The sequence below is a fragment of the Delphinapterus leucas genome, chromosome 3 (assembly GCF_059928025.1).
Source record: "Delphinapterus leucas isolate spDelLeu-1000000601 "Yukka" chromosome 3, BTC_Dleu_Yukka2, whole genome shotgun sequence".
NCBI classification, from domain to species: domain Eukaryota; kingdom Metazoa; phylum Chordata; class Mammalia; order Artiodactyla; family Monodontidae; genus Delphinapterus; species Delphinapterus leucas.
This window is the reverse complement of record NC_143131.1, coordinates 16,079,223-16,100,293: the sequence shown is the minus strand read 5'-3', so window position 1 is coordinate 16,100,293 and position 21,071 is coordinate 16,079,223. Positions and strand designations below refer to the sequence as shown.

The 21,071-nt window shown below is 45.3% G+C and overlaps 1 protein-coding gene across 2 annotated transcripts in view; it reads left to right on the top strand.

The window, feature by feature from the left end:
* Window positions 1–635: 635 nt before the first annotated feature.
* MYO10 (myosin X) overlaps window positions 636–21,071 on the top strand; it is a 218,081-nt gene continuing 197,645 nt past the window's right edge. The window contains exon 1 of one of the 2 annotated variants that reach the window (XM_089908696.1): window positions 636–1,149. In XM_089908696.1, the coding sequence (XP_089764822.1) occupies window positions 1,129–1,149 (21 nt within the window). In that variant the 5' untranslated portion in view covers window positions 636–1,128. The remainder of the gene's footprint in view (window positions 1,150–21,071) is intronic. The other variant, XM_022581422.3, reaches the window with a different exon arrangement.

Below are 21,071 nucleotides of genomic sequence, written 5' to 3'. Positions count from 1 at the left end.
TTTTCCCACTGCGATGAAAACATCTTTTATCCTGGGTGCAGGAGAGAAACTCCACACGGGTAGGCAGCTTCCAGAAATTCTGATTAGCCTCCCTTCTCCGCTTTGATCTGGCCCAACAGCCGGGGCAGCTCCACGGACCGCGCTTCCGTCCCCGGGGTCGCTCATCTGCCGAGCTGCATTAATGAGATCCGCGTTGAGCCGGTTCCAGGGCGTGCTAAAGATCAAAGGCACACACACACACAAATCCCCCAACCCCTCCTCCTTGGTGACTATTTGGTCTTTCTCACCAGAGGGAAGAGTCAACTCCCCCGCCCGCACCTAGGTGGGGAGGCGGGGAGGAGCTGGGAGCCGCTGGGGCCCCGCCTTCCCCGCCCGTCCCGGAGCCTGCGGCGGCCCGAGGCGCAGGGTGGGCGGGGCCTGGGCGAAGATGGGGGCGGGGCGCGCCGGCCGCGCGAGGCCGAACCTTGCGGAAGCGCGGGGAGGGGTCGGCTGAGGGCTGGGCTCCTGCAGGGGGGGCGTGGTGTAGGGGCCGGGTGGGCCGGCTGAATGGGCGGAGCTAAGCCCTTGGAGGGGCGGGGCGATGCGAGCGAGTGGGCGGGGCCGTATGAGCGGGCTGGGAGGGCCGTGCTCTCCTGTCCGCAAGTCTCCGTGTGGCCGTGAGCCGGTGACCCTGGGCGCCCGAATACTCACCGGGGCGGCGCTCGAGCTGGGAGAGCCATTTCGGGCTCGCTTTGTGGCCGTTGTCCATCCTGCCCGCCCCGAGTGCCTCCGGCCGGAGCGCAGAGGGAGGGGGCGCACTCCCCAGCCCCCCGCCTCCCTCCCCCAGCCGGGGGGAAGAATGTGCCACCAGCTGTTCTCCGCTCGCGAGCGCGGCGCCCAGGAGTGAGGAACTTGGAGAAAGAGGAGACAAAGGCTGCAGTTGGGACGGATGAGTTAGAGACTTGGGTTTGGGCAAACAAAAGGTGCGAAAGACGAGAAGGGGAGAAGGAGATGGCAGCGGGGGAGCCCCGCGGGCTCGAGTTTCTGGGAGTCGCGCTGTGACACGCATGGTTTCCCCGGACCTTCTGCTGGGCTGACTTCCGCGAGCTGGGAGCCGGACTCGGGCGAGTTGGGGAGCGCACGGGAACAATGGACAACTTCTTCCCCGAGGTGAGTGCGCTCGCGGCCGGGAGGGCGGGCGCCGGCGTCCCGGGCCGGGCTGCTTTCCGTGAGCCGGGCGCGGGCTCCTTTCCTGCCCGGAGGGAGGGAGGTGCTCACCGCGCCGCGCGCACACACGCTACCGCGCGCACTTAGCCCTAGAGGGTGAAACTTTCTGGGAGTCGCCAGAAATCAAGCCCCGGGGAGTCTCCGGCTGAGTAATTCCTGGCGGAATTTATTTTGTCCCGCGCTCCCACTTGGCCCCGGGATGCAGCGAAGGTGAGCGTCCTTTGGCGGGGGTGGCTGGCTCACCGGGTGTCCCCGCGGCGACCCGCGCGAGGTGAGCTGGCGGACGAGGGGCCCGGCGGGGAGATGTGCCTGCCCGGCTGTCTGGGTGCAGGAAGCCCAATAAAACGTTCATCGAGGACTTGCCTTTCTCCAAGAAAGGTCTGGTCTGGAATTTCCTTTGCAAAACGTGCCGGCTTCCTGTGAGAGGGGTGCAAACACTTCCAGAGGAGACGCTTAATGAAGTGTGAGAAGGGAGAGACGAGGGTTTAATCGTTCACTATGTTCTCGGCCTGTCGGACCTTTGGGGTCTAGGTTCTAGTGCTCACCAAGAAGTGCTCTTCTAGGATCTGAGATCATTCCAGAGGGTGAGATCAAAAGATCATGTATTTGTGCTGACTGTCCCTGGCAGATTTGGAATTCGAATTTAAAGAAAATCTTTAAGAGCGAACATTGGTTAGTTTTGAAAGATTAAACTGATGCTCCTTTTAGGGTCATTGAGGGCGGGACACCACGGTTACTTGAAACCCTTGACTTGAGAACCCTTTTCTCTGGGATCGAGAGTTACCGTGGTTTCTTGGCTCCCTTTCCTTTCTTGGTTGTGTTTATTTAACAAATTCTATTTAAGTTTGAGGTTTGAAGTGGCTCAAAGTAAACTTAGTTGGCTTAATGAGTCTGATGTGTCTTTCATTGAAAGCCAGGGGATGTTTTGTAAATTTGGAACCTTCCAGCAAATTGGATTGGTGAGGGTTTGCCTCTATGTTGGCTGACTTGCTTTCTCAACTGGATTTATTATTTCAAGTCATTGTGCTTTCCGGATGCCCACTTACTTTAAATAGCCTGATGACTATTTATAGTGGCCAGAGTGGTATATTCTTGTGTAATAGTAATATCCCTTTTTTTTTTTTAAGTGGTGTCTCACAGGTGATATCCACATTCATGGTGAGAGGTGGACTGGAAAGGAATTCATCATTCATTAATATATATTTCTCCTTTTTTTAAAAAATGAGACCTATAATTGTGAGACTGGCATTTGCTAATCCATAGACCTTCGTTTTCATGCCTGTAAGAAGGCACCAGAACTTTCTGCAGGAGTTGCAGGTTAACCAGTGATGAAAGACCAGTGGGCTAGTTTAATTGCTTTCATCTGTAAGAAAACCTGAGGCTCTGCCTGCGGGACTCTAATTCTTAACTTTTTTTTGCGGGGGGAGGGAGACCTTTATTTTTCTCTTGTGTTGTGAGTTCTTTAGGAAATTTGATGAGACATAGAATTTGTATTCGATTTGTTGGGGTCCTCGTCCCCATGAAGCCTGTCTGTAGACTGCAGGGGGCCAGTGACCTCCCCTTTGGAAGAACTCTGCCCCCTAGTGGAAGTGGGGAGAACTGCAGGATAACATGGGGCAGCTGCAACCTCCTGCCCTGGTATCCTCCCACTGGACTTTGAAGTACTGTTTCTCCTTACATTATGCCTTGGTTCAGTGTAAGGAGACCTAGTTGTTGGATTTTATATCCATGATTAATATAATATTGAAGTTGGCCTTCAGAGATCTTCTCCATCCCCTGCCTTTCCTAGATGAAGAATCTTAATCCAAAGACGTTAAGTCACTTGCCCAAGGTTGAAGAGATTGTTATAGAACTCACAGCCTTTCTGCTCTGTTGCTGGTGACTTTAGTATTGGGGGACATTTTTATTCAAAGTTATACTTTTACTCTTGTGATGTATTTCTATTACAATGTTAATTTCTAATCAGAAATTAACTTCTGATTAATTTATTTCTAGTCAGTAGTAATTTCTAATCAGAGTTCCTCCCCTAACCATAATTACTTTGAATGGGAAGCCAGCAGGGCCAGAGAGGCTATACAGTGCTATCAATTGAAGACATACTCCTAACATAGATCCTGTCTCTATGGATCTCTCTATGGAGTAAGTGTGGAAGTGATATATTTCCAAGGACGGCAAAATTGTAAGGCCTCTTGTATCACGAAGTGGTGTCCTGTTCTTTGGTAACTTTTCCCATTGTGACTTAGGGATAATAACTTATTGCTTGTTGGACAGCAATTTGAAGCTAATGTTAACAATTGAAGAAAAATTGAATGAGGTGTCGCGTGTATTAGCTTTATGCGTGAACGGCCAAATAAGAAGGAAATGAGAGCTCCTTGTGACTCGCAGGTGCTATTTAAAGCTAGACCAGAGTTTCTCAATCTAGGTACCATTGACATTCTGGGTCAGTCAATTCTTTGGTGTGGGGGAACTGTCCTGTGTAGAGTAGGATGCTAAGCAGCATCCCTGGTCTCTACCCGCTAGATGCTACTAGCACCCCCAAGTTGTGACAACCAAAATGTCTGCAGACATTGCCAAATGGGCCACAGAGGACAAAATCATTCCCAGTTGAGACCCACTGAGTTAGACCCACGAAGCAGTTGCCTCGTGGAATTAATTCCCGTGCGTGTTGCAGGCACAGCTTTCTTGCCTACTTTACGTAGCATCAGGCATCTGACTGCCGATCACCTGGAAGCTTGTGAGGCTTGTGTCCGGAAGCTGATGGCTACTGACCTCAAAATGTACCCGGGGATTGGAGAAACTGAGCGCCCTACACTCCCCGAGTTGCAGTTTATTCACGGCCTTAGATCTTTATGACATCTCTCGAGTGAACTGTGTGCGCACTTCTTGGAAATTTGCTTTTTCAGCATTTAGAGGTAAGTTGTTAAAAAGTTACTTCACGAAGAACCTAAGGTTAGGTATGTCTGTAACCAGAAGCAATTTTTTTTTTTTTTTTTTGGCGTTACGCGGGCCTCTCACTGTTGTGGCCTCTCCCGTTGCGGAGCACAGGCTCCGGACGCGCAGGCTCAGCGGCCATGGCACACGGGCCCAGCCGCTCCGCGGCATGTGGGATCTTCCCAGACCGGGGCACGAACCCGTGTTCCCTGCATTGGCAGGTGGACTCTCAACCACGGCGCCACCAGGGAAGCCCACCAGAAGCAATTTTTAAAACAAACTGAAAAGGCTCAACCAGCAAAGTGGCAAGACGGCTGTGCAAACGTGTTGATGTTTTGAAGTGGCCGCTGTTTCCAAGTCCCCAGTGCTGGGTACAGTGCCTAGAATACTGGAGGGGCCAGTCAATGCCAGCTGGACACGTAAACGAGCGCGACTTCTCTGTCTTGTTTTAGGAACGGGAATGGCATGATGGCTGTTCAAGCGAAAGATCTTTTGAAGCTTATTAACTGGACATATATGAACACTTTGATTTTTCAGAAGTGTGTAAAATATACACAAGTAAGATACTCATAAACACATAAATACAAACATAAAGCAGGTATTAATGTTTTAAGCACTAAATTGTTAGTGGACAGCATTCCAGCTGTACCTGTTTCTTACAGCCTGGTTCACCCTGGGCTGGAACAAACGCACCTCTCCAGATGTTAAGTGGAAACACCTTCCTCATTTCCACTTAATTTGGGGTGGTGTCTTAATTTCGGTTGTTACCTGGAGTTCAAATAGTTTTTTAAGCTGGAACAAGTTCTTGAGCCTATTTTTCTCCCCTTTTTATAGTGTTTTGTTTGTTTCACATCTTACTGATATTTTTTGTCTTGCTAAAAGAAATAAGACTGTTGCTTTTGGCAGCTCCTTCCTCCCCCTCCCCCCAATCATCTCTCAAGGGCAGAAGGCAAGCACTGAGGACTTCCTTGTCCCACCACATCCTGCAGGCCACCCCTTTGACGACTGTAAAATGGAATCATCAGAACATTCCCTGGTGTCCCCTTTTCCCACAGCGGAGTCACAGTGCCTTGCCCTTTCTGCACACCCCGCAAGGATTCCTGTTGTCACTTTTGGGCCCTGCCATGTTGGGTGCAGCAAAGGCACGGAAGCAGCTGGGAGCAGGGAGCCCTGGTCTTCTGGGCGCTCACCTCTCCCCAGATCAGGCCCAGAGCAGTGTGGGTAGGGCCAGCACTGTTTAACCAGAGCTGTGCAGGGAGAGTGCCGAGTGTTTGTTTTTCCAGCTCTGCTGGCTTTTAAGTGAGGTCACCTTTAAGGACACAAGCCTTGAATGCGCTCTTCTATGGAGTGATGGGAAATAGGGTACCTCCTTATAAATGCGTTTCAAAATTTCAGAATAACTTCTACGTAATTCAGTAAGTCCCCTACATAACGAACGAGTCCCGTTCCCAGAGCACGTTCAAGTCCAATTTTGTTTTTAAGTCCAACAAAGTTAGCCTAGGTACCTAACACAGTTGGCTCCATAGTACTGTACTGTAATAGGTTTATAATACTTTTCACACAAATAATACATAAAAAAACAAACACAAAAAATAAAGAAAACATGTTAAATCTTACAGTCCAGTACCTTGAAAAGGACAGTAGTGCAGTACAACAGCTGGCATCCAGGGCTGGCATCGGGTGAACAGGCAAGAAGAGTTACTGACTGGAGGAGGGAGAGGAGGTGGGAGATGGTAGAGCTGAAGGATCGTCAGCAATAAGGGACGGAGGGCAAAGCTGCAGTTTCACTCGTGCCTGACATTGACGGAACACACATTCGCATCTTTGAAAGTTCGCAACTTGAAGGTTCGTGTGTAGGGGACTTACAGTCTCAGGTCATTGATTTGCAGGGCACGCTCAGGCAGGAGCAGCCAGTGAAGTCTACAGGAAGCTGGGCCACACTTCCCTGGGCCTGAACACCCCTGGGCGGGTTGAGAGCCTCCTCCCTAAGAGTAGAAGAGATGTGGCCTCTGGGAGGCTGGCTGTACCCTCCACACCTATGGGCTCTCAGCCAGGTTATCTGACCTTCCTGGGCTTCCTTTCTCTGTCTGTAAGTGAGCATAATAGTGTTGACCTTGCATGGTTATTAGAATTCGAGATAAGATTTACAAAGCTCTTGGCACCTGGTAAGTGAGTAACAATAAAAGGTTAGAGTAACTTAGAAATTAAGAATGAGTGGCCTTTGATGGTGACTGAAATCCCAGTACTCTATGGTGCAGGGAAATCTTGGTCTTCGAGCTGTTGCCAGTATCATTTCTGGTGCTAGATTGCACTTATTAATTTTCTCCCTTTGGACCAATATACTTCTGGCTGATTTTCCAGAATTCTGTCTAAAGCATGTCTAGATTGCTTATAAAGTCAAGCTCACGTTCTTAGTCCGGTTTCCAAGGCCTTCTGATCTTGCACCTCTCTTTAGTCTTTTCCCGCATGTGAATTCTATTCCAGAGGGTCTCTTACCAGCCCTCCTCCATACCTTCGCATGTGCCCTTCTCTCCGCTGATCGGGTGTCCTGCCTGTCTAGCTCCTTTTTGAAACCATCCCCCACAACTCTAGTTCATGGTCACTCCTCTCTTTCCTATGAACTTGACTCTACTTCTTTCTGTCCTGGTTGTGTTAGGAATTTACCCCTTTTAGCTAGAGGCTTTACTTATTTTGTTTTCCCTTCTCAGATGAACAGAGTCTTGAGAGGTTAAATAATCCGATTTATAAGTTTCATCACCTCGTTTGCACTCAAAGGTCCTTAAGGATGGGCTTCTATCCTTGTGTAGCTGTTATTTTCCTCTCGAGTACAGATTTTTTTGTGGTGGGAGGGGAGATGCTTCTAACTTTTTCCCTTGATTATGAAGCATTTTACAGTTCTTTGAAGACAGTAAAAAATATGTTTGCTGTTTATCGAGTGCTTATTGTGTGCAAGGCATGTTTCTGAGCACTTTCCATTCAGTAATTAATTTATTTAACAACCCTATGAGTAAGGCTCCATCGATGAGGAAAGTGAGGCAGAGAGAGGTTAAGTAACTGGCCCAAGGTCACACAGTTAGAAAGCGATGGCCAGGCTTTGAACCCACACAGGATGTCTCCGGAGGGTCTGTGCTCTTCACTGCCGCGCTTTACTCTCCTGGTGGTGACATTTGTCTTGTGCTTGCATCACTGTTTCTTTGATCAGGTGCGTAAGACCTTAGGCAGCTAGTGAATGATTTTTGAGTTGAAAACTGCACGGGGGTTTGGGAAAACAAGTGGCCCACGCCCCAGAAACACTGCAAACCCAGCAGGAAAATGTTCATCAGCTTTTGAACATGCCTCCAATTTTTATTTGCTGTGCCTTTTACTTAGGAAAGACAATTACCTTCTGTTTCCTTGTAAGATGTGGTTTCTAAAGCTGCCGGCCCCAACCTCATGAGGATGGTAGGGAGATTTAGGTGATAAGGCACTTAGAAAACTAGATTTTTGAGAAGTAGTTATTTTATTAAAAGAAAGGATAGGACTTATTTGTCTCCCTATTCTAAGTCTCAATTATCAGAGTATTCCTCTTGGAGGTTTTCTGATGGAATCTTCTCTTTCGATTAAAGATTCTGGCCGCCTTTCCAGAGTTTCTCTATATCCGTTGTTTTACTTGTTAGCTTATTAATGCTTGTGGGTGATCTTTGACAGGAGAGCGGAACATTTCTCATAGAGCATTCCTTGAATAAAACATTTTGCTACCTCACTAAAAGCTGTTTGGAAAATGTGTCCGCCGGGCTTAATATATGAAACTTGAGTCCCCAGTTTAAATCTAGCCCCTCGTGTCACATGACATCACATCATCTGACTCTGCCAGTTACAGGAAAAAGTGTTAGAGTTCTTGTGGCAAAGCCATGCCACATCTCTTGAAGCACAGCCAGAGCAGGGGAGGACCAGATGGCAGTTCGGCATTTCATAGTTCTATCTTCTCCCCAGCTTCAGTATCTACTCTTCAGATTGAAAATTGCCTCTGTAGAAAGGCATTTAAAATTGTGGTAATTAAAAGAAAAAAGAGAGGTTTATATTAGAAAAGGTCGGCAATGTTGAATTTTTGTATTTTGTGGTAGGGATGTTTATCTTTATTACCTGTCAGTGATTAAAGGGCAAGGTAAAATGAGATTTGGACGTTGGAATAGAAAGTAACTTTTTCACTTGGCCTCTTACCTAATACTGGGTCCCAAAAGAACTCCATAATTCTTTTAAGTGTCATTTTTGGGGGTCAGTTAATAACATGTAAGCAGTATCCATTGACAGTGATGTACATTGTGGAGAGAAGTGGACTTACCTCTGGGTAGAGTCTGTGTTCATGCTATCTACTTTGTGTATTAAAAGTCTTTTTAAAAGTTTTTCTGGTAGACTTCGTGCTCATGTGTGTGGCTACCATTGATTTTTGGGTTTTATCAGCTTCATAGGTACTTAAATTGGGTTGCTAGGAATATATGTAGAATTAGGAGTGTTCTTGCTTAAAAACAAAAGCTTTGATAAACATAGGTTTACAATATTACTTTTCCATGTCATTCTTACATTTTTTTCTTTCCTTAATCCTGCAAAGAGTATGTGCTAAGTCTAGAAAATTTAGAAAATGCCGTAAGCAAAGGACAAAACCTTTCTGTCCTACTCTTAATGTTTTGTGGTATATGCTTTCTTTGCCTCTGTATCTGTTTCTGTGAAAGCACACCTGTAATATTTTTCACTTAAGAGTTGCTTGAGAGGGCTTCCCTGGTGGCGCAGTGGTTAAGAATCTGCCTGCCAATACAGGGGACACGGGTTCAAGCCCTGGTCTGGGAAGAGCCGACATGCTGCGGAGCAGCTAAGCCCATGCACCACAACTACTGAGCCTGCGAGCCACAATTACTGAGCTCGCGTGCCCGTGTTCTGCAACAAGAGAAGCCACCGCAAGTAGAAGCCTGCATGCTGCAACTAGAGAAAGCCTGCGCTCAGCAACGAAGACCCAATGCAACCAAAAATAAAATAAATAAATTTAAAGGCGTTACTTGAGAAAAGCTTTAAATGGCAAGGATCTTGCATGTATACAGACGGGCCCCTGTGATTTTCAGGGCCGGGGACAGGAGTACAAATGCAAGCCCCATATCACATCTGTAAAATATTTAAGTTATAAATCAAGCTTCCAAACTGGTAAATAAGTGTCTTCTATTCTCCTACCTTGATAAATATACCTTCATTAGGACACAGTCGAAAAATGTCTAAAGCTATGGGTTTTATTGCCCAAAGTCAGACTATGAAAGATGAATGAAGATAATTATAGTTGCACATGTGTGGGTGTCCTATTGATGGACCAGTGATGTCTGCGTGAGTAATAGACATATACTCCATAGTAAATTTTCCATAGGTCTACTTTTCTTGCCCATATTTCAGCAGAATCACTAATTATATATGGTTACAGTCAAGATTTTCACAATAATTTATGTGTTACTGACAGTAACGCTAAAGTAAAAAACCTTTCTTGAGTCATTGTGGTTCTTTAATTAATTTCAGTTTGGGGATGCTTTGCTAAGGCAGCCAGTAGTTATTGGCATTGTCAACAAAATGCATACAGCAATATTTAGATTAAAAAAAGGAATAAGATAACGTATGATAGGTTATGGGTACTGCAGGAAGCACAAAATATTTTAATTTTATTGTATAAGTCATATCATTAATATTGTGAATTTCCACTGTTTCTTAAAATATTCCTCAAACTTTTCAATCCTGTGTATGTTATAAAGAAAACTGAAAACAGAAGTTAATTTGTTAAAAAATCTGTTTTCAGATGAGACTAAACCTTAATGCATCTCAGCCAGAAAATAGTCTACATATAAAAATGTGTGAATCTTTTTCTTCCTAGTCATGCAGATGTTTTTATTGCCTTATATTTTCTTAAAATACCAATTTTGTTGCCTGTTTCACATGTAGTTCCTGTTTGAAGAAATTTTTCTCTAAAATTTTTAAAAACACATTTTTTTAAAGTGAAGTGGCCAAATTAGGTTTTTGGGGGGGTTTGGAAGCTTTTGCTGAGATTAATAGTAAGCAATAGTTTATATCAAATAGTTGCTGTTACTGCAAGTTCAAAATTAATATAATATCATTTTCCACCAAAGACCGTGATTTACTCTTTATTTGAGGAACTTCTGTTTGTTTACCTTCTGTTTTCTTTGTGATGCACCGTGTACTGGTCTGAGTGGCCCTGCATTCTTCCTGGACATGTATCCCTATTTATGTGTCCGTTATAGGTGTTTCTAGGTGTTTGCTATTATAGAAAACAGGACACATACATTCTCGTACCCAGGTCATTGCAGGCTTCTCTGATTATTTCTTGGGGATAAAATTTTCCAGGAGTGGGGCTGTTTGTTCAAAGGGTTCGCACATTTTTACTTAGACTATTTGGCAGCAAAAGTTTTCTGAGAGGTGTCGGTGCAGATTACAGCAGGCACAGCTGAGACACCCTGTCATGATGTATTTATGGTAGCAGGGATTTTGTAACTTCTTATTAGAGTCTTAATGACATGCATTGTTTCACAGAGGAAACACATAATACTAGATTTCTGTATCCACTTGTTAGGTTCTTCTCTGAACCAGAGTGGAGGAAGGAGGCATTTTTCTGGCTTAATTACGTTGATTGGCATCTGACCCCCAGAAATCCCAGTGCTGGTACCTGATGTTCATTTAAGGCCAAAGCCTACACAAGGGACCTTGCTGTATACTGCCTGGGGAGCCATTGGCCATTTGTTTGGGGAATCGTTTGTATGGATTTTTCTTTTAATTCTTATTCCTTTGCATTGTAAGTATCCCTGTGAGTTAACCCTGGGCTACAACAGTTACTTGGTGGTGGTTCTAACTGTAGGGATTTAGGTAACGTACAACACTGTTGATGGGTGTGTGTTTGTGTCTGTGTGTGACTGGAAGGCTTATTATTTCTATTAATTACCCCTGGGAGATCTTTCCATGGACTTTGAAGTAGAAGTGTTGAGTTCTGGGTGAAAATAACACTCCACCTTTTACAACGTATACCACTGTCATTTAGTACAGGTTTGCTTCTGTTTATCTCTGCCCACATTTTGTTTTTTTAATGATGTACGCTAAGGGCCAAAGGGTATGTACAACCCTCCTGTAGCTTTCAGCCTCAGATTTTCAGAGGTGGGTAAGGGTGCCCTCTTTCTTTTTTTTTTTCTTTTTTTTCTTTTTGCGGTACGCGGGTCTCTCACTGTTGTGGCCTCTCCCGTTGCGGAGCACAGGCTCCGGACGCGCAGGCTCAGCGGCCATGGCTCACGGGCCCAGCCACTCCGCGGCATGTGGGATCTTCCCGGACTGGGGCACAAACCCGCGTCCCCTGCATCGGCAGGCGGACTCAACCACTGCGCCACCAGGGAAGCCCAAGGGTGCCTTCTTTCTAGGCCTTCTCAACCTTAGCACCCTTGACATTTCGGCCGGATCAGTCATTGTAACGCAGGGCTGTCCTGTGCTTTGTAGTGTGTTGAGTGGCATCCCCGGCCTCTGATCACCAGATGCAGTAGCACTCGCCTCCCTGAGTTGTGACAACGAAAAACATCTCCAGACATTGCAGATATGCCCTGGGGAGGAAGGGGGAGTAAAATCACTCCAGTGGAGAATCATTGTGCCATGGCCACACTTTTGTAGCCACAGCTTAAATTTGGATTACTCCCAAACTTTCTTCACCCTTCCTCATTTATGTCGATTCCTAATTGCTTTTCATCTCTTTGGGTGAAATGCACACATTTATCAGTGTTGAAATTTTATTCTCTTTAGGATCCAAACTCTCCCCGTGAGACTTGGACACTTAGAATCGGTTTCATCATCTAAGTTGTGTTGTTGCTTCTGGTGGGAATATTCACGTCCAGCTGTACCCTCTGCCCTAAAGCTTTTGTTGATCTCCCTCCTAGTGTTTTACTTCATATTCCTAAAGTCCTCTCCTTAGAGCATTAGGGAAATATTTATTATACCGAGTAATCAAACTAGCTGTTGTTTTCCACTAGGAAAAAAGGAGGTCATATTTTCTCAAAGTTTTGAGAACATGTTGAGGTAAGTTATATTTATTGCCCTCTCCCTATATATTTTATACAGTTTTATTCTGACACGTTTCGCTTTTTTTTTTAAAAGAAAGAAATACAGACTCAGATCTTGCCAAAATAGAAGAGACGTCCTGTGTACCTGTCACCCAGCTTCCCTGGGGGTGATATCTTCTATAACAATAGATAACAATAGTACAGTATCAAAACCAGGAAATTTTCATTGGTCCAGTTTACAGACCTTGTTCGGATTTTTACATCCACTCATCTGTATGTGCGCGTGTGTAGTTCTAGGCAGTGTTACCACACCTATAGATTCGTGCAACCACTAGCACATCCAGAATACACAACTCTCCCATGCTTCGTGCTGCCCCACGAGAAACAGTCCCACCCTCCCCCCAGTCCCTAGGAAGCACTGATCTGTTCTTCTCTATAATTTTGTCATTCAAGACGGTTATATAAATGGAATCAGTGTGTAAATTCTCTGAGATTGGCATGTTTCACTCGGCGCCCTTGAGACCCACCCGTGCTGTGTGCATCAATAGTTGCTTTCTATTGCTGCGTAGTATTCCAGGGTACTGGTTCTTTTTTTTTTTTTTTGCGGTACACGGGCCTCTCACTGCTGTGGCCTCTGCCGTTGCGGAGCACAGGCTCCGGACGCGCAGGCTCAGCGGCCATGGCTCACGGGCCCAGCCGCTCCGCGGCACGTGGGATCCTCCCGGACCGGGGCACGAACCCGCGTCCCCTGCATCAGTAGGCGGACTCCCAACCACTGCGCCACCAGGGAAGCCCCTGGTAGTCTTTTAATACCTGTGCTAACATCCATCATCATTCTGAGGCTAGCAGTTATTTGCGTAATACGCTACTCTGTCCCATGGCTGCTGAGAGCTCAGATTCTCGTGGCCCTCTTGTGTACTTATTGCAGTATATTTCAGTGCTGCTGTCAAAGAATGTTTTGACTGCGGACTCTGTCTCAAGCAGTTTGAGGTCGATTCAGTCGAACCCGGTGTATTTGAACCCTTGCTCACCATCCTACCTACCAGCAGATTCCTACTCGTGGTCTCTTTCCCCGAGACAGAAGCTGTGTGAAATCAGTGACTTTTGATGGCTAGGCTGTCGAGGTCAGAAACATGTGACAGCCCCACCTGGACCAGCCAGGCGAGCAGTGTTGGAGTTTGCTCCAGCCCAGACTTCTTGGGATGCGGAACAAGAATGCTACAGGAGGGCTTCCCTGGTGGCGCAGTGGTTGAGAGTCCGCCTGCCGATGCGGGGGACATGGGTCCGTGCCCCGGTCCGGGAAGATCCCACGTGCCGCGGAGTGGCTGGGCCCGTGAGCCATGGCCGCTGAGCCTGCGCATCCGGAGCCTGTGCTCTGCAACGGGAGAGGCCACAGCAGTGAGAGGCCCGCGTACCGCAAAAAAAAAGAATGCTACAAGATATTCCAGTCATCCACCAGTATCTTGGCAGGCCGGGATGGAAATGGAAGGGGGTTTCTTTGATGTAAGCCAAGACTTCCACGGCCAGGGAAAGTGTCCTGACTTGTCGGGTATGTGGTCGTGGCCACTCTGAGGGATCGTGGGTGGAAGGTGGAACAGACAAGGCCCAGCCTCCACCCTGCAGGCTGGGAGCCACAGAGCACAGAGCAGGGACGCACCCTCACTCTGGTCCTGGGTCTGGCCAGTTTGGGAGGAATGCCCAGTGCAGATGAGCCCAGGAGAGAGGGGAGCATTTCCCAGTTATTTCTTACTGGGCTCCTTCTTACAGCCTACTTCTTACTGCTTCTGGTCCCATGATTTGAAAAAAGAGTTTATCAGGCACAGGGGAGCAACACGTAGAGAGGTAAATCCCGTGGAAAGGAACTCCTGTTTTTAATCCCCCCCCCCCCCCGCCCCGCAGTGAGGGGCCACGTGACAGCTCCCCCAGTCCAAGGACACGCAGCCTGAACTCCCCTGACGCCTACTGCCAGCTTCTGAGCCAGCCCTCCACCTAGCTCTGCTGTCTCCACCCAGGATCCCTGACCTTGCTACCCTCTTCCTTTTGTAATTAAAATTTGAGCCGAGAATGAGCACGAGGTCCTAGAGAGACGCCCTGTGCTCTGCTCTTCGCCACCTAGGTTGTCTGTCACAGGGTTTCTCCACATATGAATTTTCTGTCATTGTAACTCCTGTTTTATATGAATAATGCCCACCTGCTCTTGTTTTTCTGCCAAGTATGTGTCTAGAGTATGACCAGTGAGTGTTTCAACAGCAAGTAGGTAAGCTGTTGCTTCTCAAGTGTAAAAGAGGGATTTTGTTTGTTTAAACTGGTTTATATATGAGATTAATATATATGTACATGTGTACCTATGCGCATGTGTGAATATCTGTAATATAGATACACATATACATATGTTACATATTCATATATAAAACATACATGTTCAGTTTAGCATCATGGTTGCTGACTGAGGCAGGCAGAACTGTTGGTGTGCGGACTGAAGTATCTTATACCAACCAAGGTCCTGTTGCCTAAGGGTTTTTGTCCACACCTAGTAGATGTATTGTTTGCTGTCCAGAAGCAGAATCTTTAAGAGGCAGTGTTTATGAACTGCTTACAGTTTTCTAAGAAGATGAAAGTTACAAGCAGCCTCCCCACTGTTTTAACACCCTACTTGCCTTATTAGAATGGGGTCATCAGAATACTGCCTTGTTAATCCTGATGAGTTTCCATAAGTTTTTCATTCCTTTGGGGATTCTCACAAAAGTAGATGCCAAGTTCAACTTCAAGGATATGAAGTCAGGTGCACACTGTAAATTCTGGCATTAATTTTCAGACCTTGAGAACCACTGAAATTCTTGGATGTGTCTCTTGGGAATGTAGCTTTTTCAGCTGTAACAATTTCCTTCTTGCCTTTGGGTAGGTCTGGTGGGCTAGCTTACTGTATTTTGGGTTCGAAAACCACGTTCACTTAAGGTTCTCTTTGAAAAGGCCAATGTGCCCTTTCTATAAATATTTTAAAGATGGAATCACCTGTTTTTCAAAGTATATATCAGAATAAAAAACATCTGATAAAATGAGCTCTTGGCTGTGAAGTGAAGAGGATTGGCTTTTGCCGTACAGTATTTTGGATAGCAAGTCAGGGACTCTTTGCATACGTTGTGAAGGGTAAATTGTGCATCTGTATTTTCACCATAGTTATTATTTTTCAGTATTTTACCATAAAAATTAAAACATGAATCATCAGTGTTAAGAGTAAAACAGGTAGCAAAAAGTGGTCTAGCTTGGCTGCCTTAGGCCTTGCCCTTTTGTGGATTGTATGCAGTGCTGAGAAAATGTGCTTCTGAAATTAAAATCTCTTTCAAGGAGTTCAGATGGCTCTTCACCGGGAATGTAACTTTATATTTATTCACTATTGTCTTTGAGATATCAGGTAGATTCCTTTTCCCTGAGGCACAGAGAACTAGGTTCCTTTACCCGGGGTTTATCACCAAATGATGGGGTCAGAAATATGACTTAGGTTGTGTCCTTTTGAGTCTCTTAAAATCCCCCTGGGCTCTTAAACCTCCACCGGATCCCTAAATGGGGATCTTTAGAGTTGGCCTGTGCATGTGAAACAAGGAAACAGGATATGTCAGAAGAATAAAAGGTCCCTTGAGGGTGTTCTTTTGCATTATTATAAAATGTTTGATGAAGTTGAATAGCTGTTCCCTCAAGGAAAGTAAGTTTTTGGAAGCTAATTTTAAAAAATGTCTTTTTCACACCCAGCTTAGGACAAAATTACCTTTTAAAGAGAAAAAAAATGTATATTCTAGCAGTGTATTCTAACTCAAGTCAGTGGTTTATTTGTCCAAGGAGAAAATACGATGTAGATTTAGGATTTAATATAGTGTGGGATTTTGGTGATAATTTGAATACATGGAATCTGCATCATGGCGTAGCCCTTGTGCTCTTTCCAGCCTCCACGCCGTCTGCATTTTCTTTTGTCCAGTTGTTTAACTTGCAAAAGTGTATTGATCACTCGCGTACCTTGGGCTGGGGCTGTGCTAAATTCTTGACATGGATTAATTCATTTAATCTGCCCCGTAGCCTTATACGGTTGGTACCAGTCTCATCTCCATTTTACATATGAAAATAGAGAGTCTTAGAGAAGTGAAGTAATTTGTTTAAGTTCACACAGCTGGGAAGTGGTGGAACCAGGGTTTGGACCCAAAGATATTCAGCTGTGTATGGAACTAGAAATGCAGCTGAACAGTAGTTTGTAGAGAAGGAGGTAAAGACAGAATCTGTGTGGAGAGCTTTGGGAATGTGTATTTGCTTCTCCATAGAGAGCAGACCAAAGTCACAAGATACAAGCCCCAGAAGAATTACCTAATTTGCCAGCGACTGCAACAGGGGATAGAAATTTTCCTATAATCAGACAAACCAAAGACATAGTCCTTCCGATTGCTTTTGTGATGGCAGCAACTGAACATTCATCCTGAGTGACAGGCATAGTAGGAGTTGTGTTTGGAGAGAAGATTTCAAAGAATAGCTTCACTGAAATATTTGTAGGTTTCTGGAGAGCATCTCTATGGAAGGCGAAGGTCACACTGAGTTTCCTAAGTCATTTTTCTTGGCTTTGGTCTGTTTCTGATAAACTCCAGATTCCCGTGAAGCAATGTTGAGAGAAGGCGTATTTGCTATGGAATCTGTGTGCAGTTTGTGAATCTTGCTTGTCATCTGTGGAGCTGATCGCTTTATGTCTGTCCTGTATATGTAGGTGGCACTCAGCTGACTGGTCATGGTTTAGGACTGTTCACATCTTCCTCAGCAGAAATAGATGAAAATGCTATTTCATTCAAGTTTAAGGATGTATTTTTTTCTTTTTTTGGTAATAGAGACTTTCTTCTTTTAGAGCAGTTTTAGGTTCACAGCTAGTGCTAAAACTTTAAAAAACCATTTTGGACATTGACCTTTCAACGGATGTGAGATTTTCTTTCTTTCTTTTTTTTTTTTTTTTTTTCCGGTACACGGGCCTCTCACTGTTGTGGCCTCTCCCGCTGCGGAGCACAGGCTCCGGACGCGCAGGCTCAGCGGCCATGGCTCACGGGCCCAGCCGCTCCGCGGCATGTGGGATCTTCCCGGACCAGGGCACGAACCCGTGTCCCCTGCATCGGCAGGCGGACTCTCAACCACTGCGCCACCAGGAAAGCCCATGATGTGAGATTTTTAAAAGATAATGGTTTACATCGAAATCAACTTTTCAAAGCTGTAATTCAGTTAAGGTGGTGATATGGTAGCTGCTAATGTTTTTCATTCCTAAGGAGATACAGATTTTGTAGTTTAAAAAAGAAAGTGCTAGCCTGGTTGAATCAGCAGATATGTTCTTGGTCATAAAGTGTACACTTTGGATGTTGCCAAGGGCTGGGTGCATCATTAGGGATGGAATTAGAAGTCTGTTTTATATAGAATAGTGATTCTCAACAGGGAGCGACTTTGGCTCCCCGGGGACATTTAGCAATGTTTGGAGACATTTTTGGTTGTTACCACTGATGGGAGGAGGGGGCTTACTGGCATCTAGTGGGTAGAAACCAGGGATGCTGCTAAACATCCTAGAAAGCACAGGACAGTCCCACACAACCCAAGTTGATTCAGTCCAAACGTCAACAGTGCCAAGGCTGGGAAATCCTGAGTTAGAAGATTGACTTGATTCTGTAACCCTTTTTTATTTTATTTTAATTTTCTGTGTTTTCTAAGTAAAATTTTTCCTGTCAAAGCAGCTTCTGTAGTGTAATTTTTAGGGATATGTGTTTGTGTATGATGCATTCGTCTGACTGTTATTTAATTTTAATATCTGAATTCTATTATAGCTTAGTAATCTATCTAGATCGATTGTTACATCTTAGTTATATTTATTCCAAAATTTTCTAAATAAAACATTTATACATATATATAAATCTATGTATTTATGTAGTGGGGTACAAAGTAATTTGTCTAGGCCTTCTTAACTATGAGCTTCCACTTATCCTAAAAAGCAAAGGAACAGGCCGTAGGACAAGTTTGGTCACAGAATATCAGGAAATGGATGTGTATATTTCTGAGATGGAAGAAAGCTAGCGGGGGCCAGCACTCAAGATCTGCCCCCTGGCTCTCTGACCTCTCCTGTCGTTTGTCAATTTCCAAGCACTTGGGGTAGCAACCCTGACAATGAAAGAGCCAGCTTCTTTGAACAGGATAAGTGAACCTTTACCAACAAATCCCACACCTTCTCTTTTCCGCTTCTCGCAATTTTGATGAGTGTGATTTTTATTTTCTTTCTGCTTAATTTTCACCCAGTATGTTGTTCTGTTGCAAGCCATAGTAATGAATCACTGAAAGCTTGGTAAAGGTAGTTGAATCAGCAGGCAGAACTTTTATTTGCTGGAAATCAGTGGAAGAACACTCACTGTTTCTCACCAAACCTTCAGGCAGGAGGGAGATTAGGTTGGGTTCATCTTACAATTCTTGGATTTAATTTGTGGTGTGGGAGTGAGTTTTTTGTAAATTTTTGGCTTAACGAGGTGTAAATGACATATAGAATTGTAAGATATTTAAAGTGTACATCCTACTAGGAGTGAGTTCTTTCCATGATTCTTCTCACCCTTTTCTCCCCTCTAGCTGGTGGACCAAAAAAGGAAATACTTATTTTCTATTCCTTCGTTGCTTTTTAACCTGTCAATGAGACATCCTTCTAGATGAATTTTAGTGTCATGCATGCTTTCTTTGTCGATTGGGCATCATTTAAATAAAAGGACTCCTCAGGGCTCTAAATGGGATGTTTAATTTGTCAGAACAAGAGTCCATACCACTATCCGCTAACATAACATTAATTTACTGAGTGGATAATTGGTTGCACATTAACTGCCCTGATGTGGAATTAAGGACTCTGGACGTGGTCCAGGATGGAAATCTGAGCTTGATATTGGTAATGAGGTTTCAGCGATGACATCATCACCGAGGCTTGGACTCACCACTCTGGAGCAAGCCATGCCTGGTAAGGGACATGTACCAAGGACTTATTCACCCGCTCGGTTAGTTCAGATTAATGATAAACTCAAGGATGGTGAGTGATTTCTTTGCTTCGGAGATCACTGCTCATTAAAGACCAGTGTTGATGGAATTCAGCCTGATTCAGTTGTGCCAGCAAGCCTGTGACTGACCTGGGATGCTTGTGAGACCAAGGCTGTGCTAAAGCCGGCATCTGGCTGTGGGTGGGATTCCCACCCGTCCTTACTGAGACCAAGACTCAATGGAGAGGGCACCAGAGGACACCAAGGAAATACAGCTGACCAGCTGATGCACCTTGAAAGGTCCCTCAGATTTATCTAGAAGCTATAAACCTCTAAAACTGACAATAAGAATAGAGGACATTTATGAGACACTTATTTGGTGCCATGTGCTCCGCTGAGCCTCTTATATCCATCACCTCATTGAACGCTCTGCGGGTTAGGAACTATTGTTAATTCCACGCAGAGTTGAACAACCTGTGGCTTAGAGAGGTTAAGTAACTAGTCAAGTCACGCAGCTAGTAGATGGGATTCCAGGTCTCTTGTCTGACTCCAGAGCCTGTGTGTTCGTTTCTCCTCTTCCAAGTTGATGTCTTGTGAGCTTATTACAGCTCTCCCAGCCAGGTGGATATTGCCAGTCTGGAAGACTGACTGTGGATTTTATCAAACGTTTGAACTTTTCCCAGGGCAGTAGGATCCCATGCTTGGCAGCAACTTTATTTCAAGGTTATTGTCATGGCTTGCGTATCTAGTTGAGGGTGTGTTTTGTCTAGGACTCCCTCAAATATAGGACGAGGCTGGGGCTCAGAACTCAATATTTGCAAATTGGCAAAATGAAAATAGTGGACTTGGCAGAAATAACGAGCCTACAGAATTAACAGTGACATAGTGGGCTTGTTGGGATATCACTGGTCCCAACGAGGAGATGGTCATGGACATTTTGATTTGCCCTTTTGCCAGCCACTGTCTGACAGCATAGCTTTACTGATGATGGATATTTAGGTTATCTCAAGAATGGGCCCTGCATGCTCCCTAGAGGATTCCAGCAAAAGCTCATGAAGGACCTTGGAAAGGTTGTCATGGGTCAGAATCACCTGGAGTGGCTGTGTGGCCAGCAGGTGGGATCAGTGGTGAGCCTTCTTGGCCAAGCTGCTCTCACGTTGGAATATTAAGGTCTTTATCCTTTATGTTGAGATCAGACAGAAGTTGCTAGTGTGCCTTTGCCTTTCCTGACTTAGCTTACTGCCCATCATGTTCCCAGGGACCTGCTTTTTTTCCGTAAGGAGCCCAGGCGAGCTGAGTGTGGTGTAACGTTTCTTGCCTTGACTGAGACGATATAAAAGTTTTCAGCCCTGAGGTGCAGAAAGTAACCCACATTATGGAGGTTACTCCTTCTCTGGTGTCTCTTCAGCAGCTGTGTCCCATGGCCTCCACTGCAGGTCTGGGCTTTGCTTTGCCTGTTGTATTTGGAGCTCTGCTTTTTCTGTCCTCATTTTTGAACTTTCATACATACATATGAATTGGAGCTCTAACTTGTCTTCACACACCTGCCCCTGGTTTGGCCACTGCTCAGGATTGATCGTGCTTCTGTGTGGGACCATCCCCTCCTGGTCTCCAGCCCTCACTCTGACTCGTTGCCCTCTGGGGTGTCTCAGTGATGACAGGTCTCTTCTTCCTCCTTCACCTGGAGTATCCACCCTACAGGTGTGGTTTCTCAAGAGATGACTTCATTCACAGACTTGTAAAGAAGAAGGTTCTCTGACACCAGGGGTGAAACTTGAAATTAATCATTCAATCTTGAGTTTCAGATGGCCGTGTGAGGAGAAGCAGAAAATCACAGTTTGAAATGTTCACAAGTAATTCATGGCAC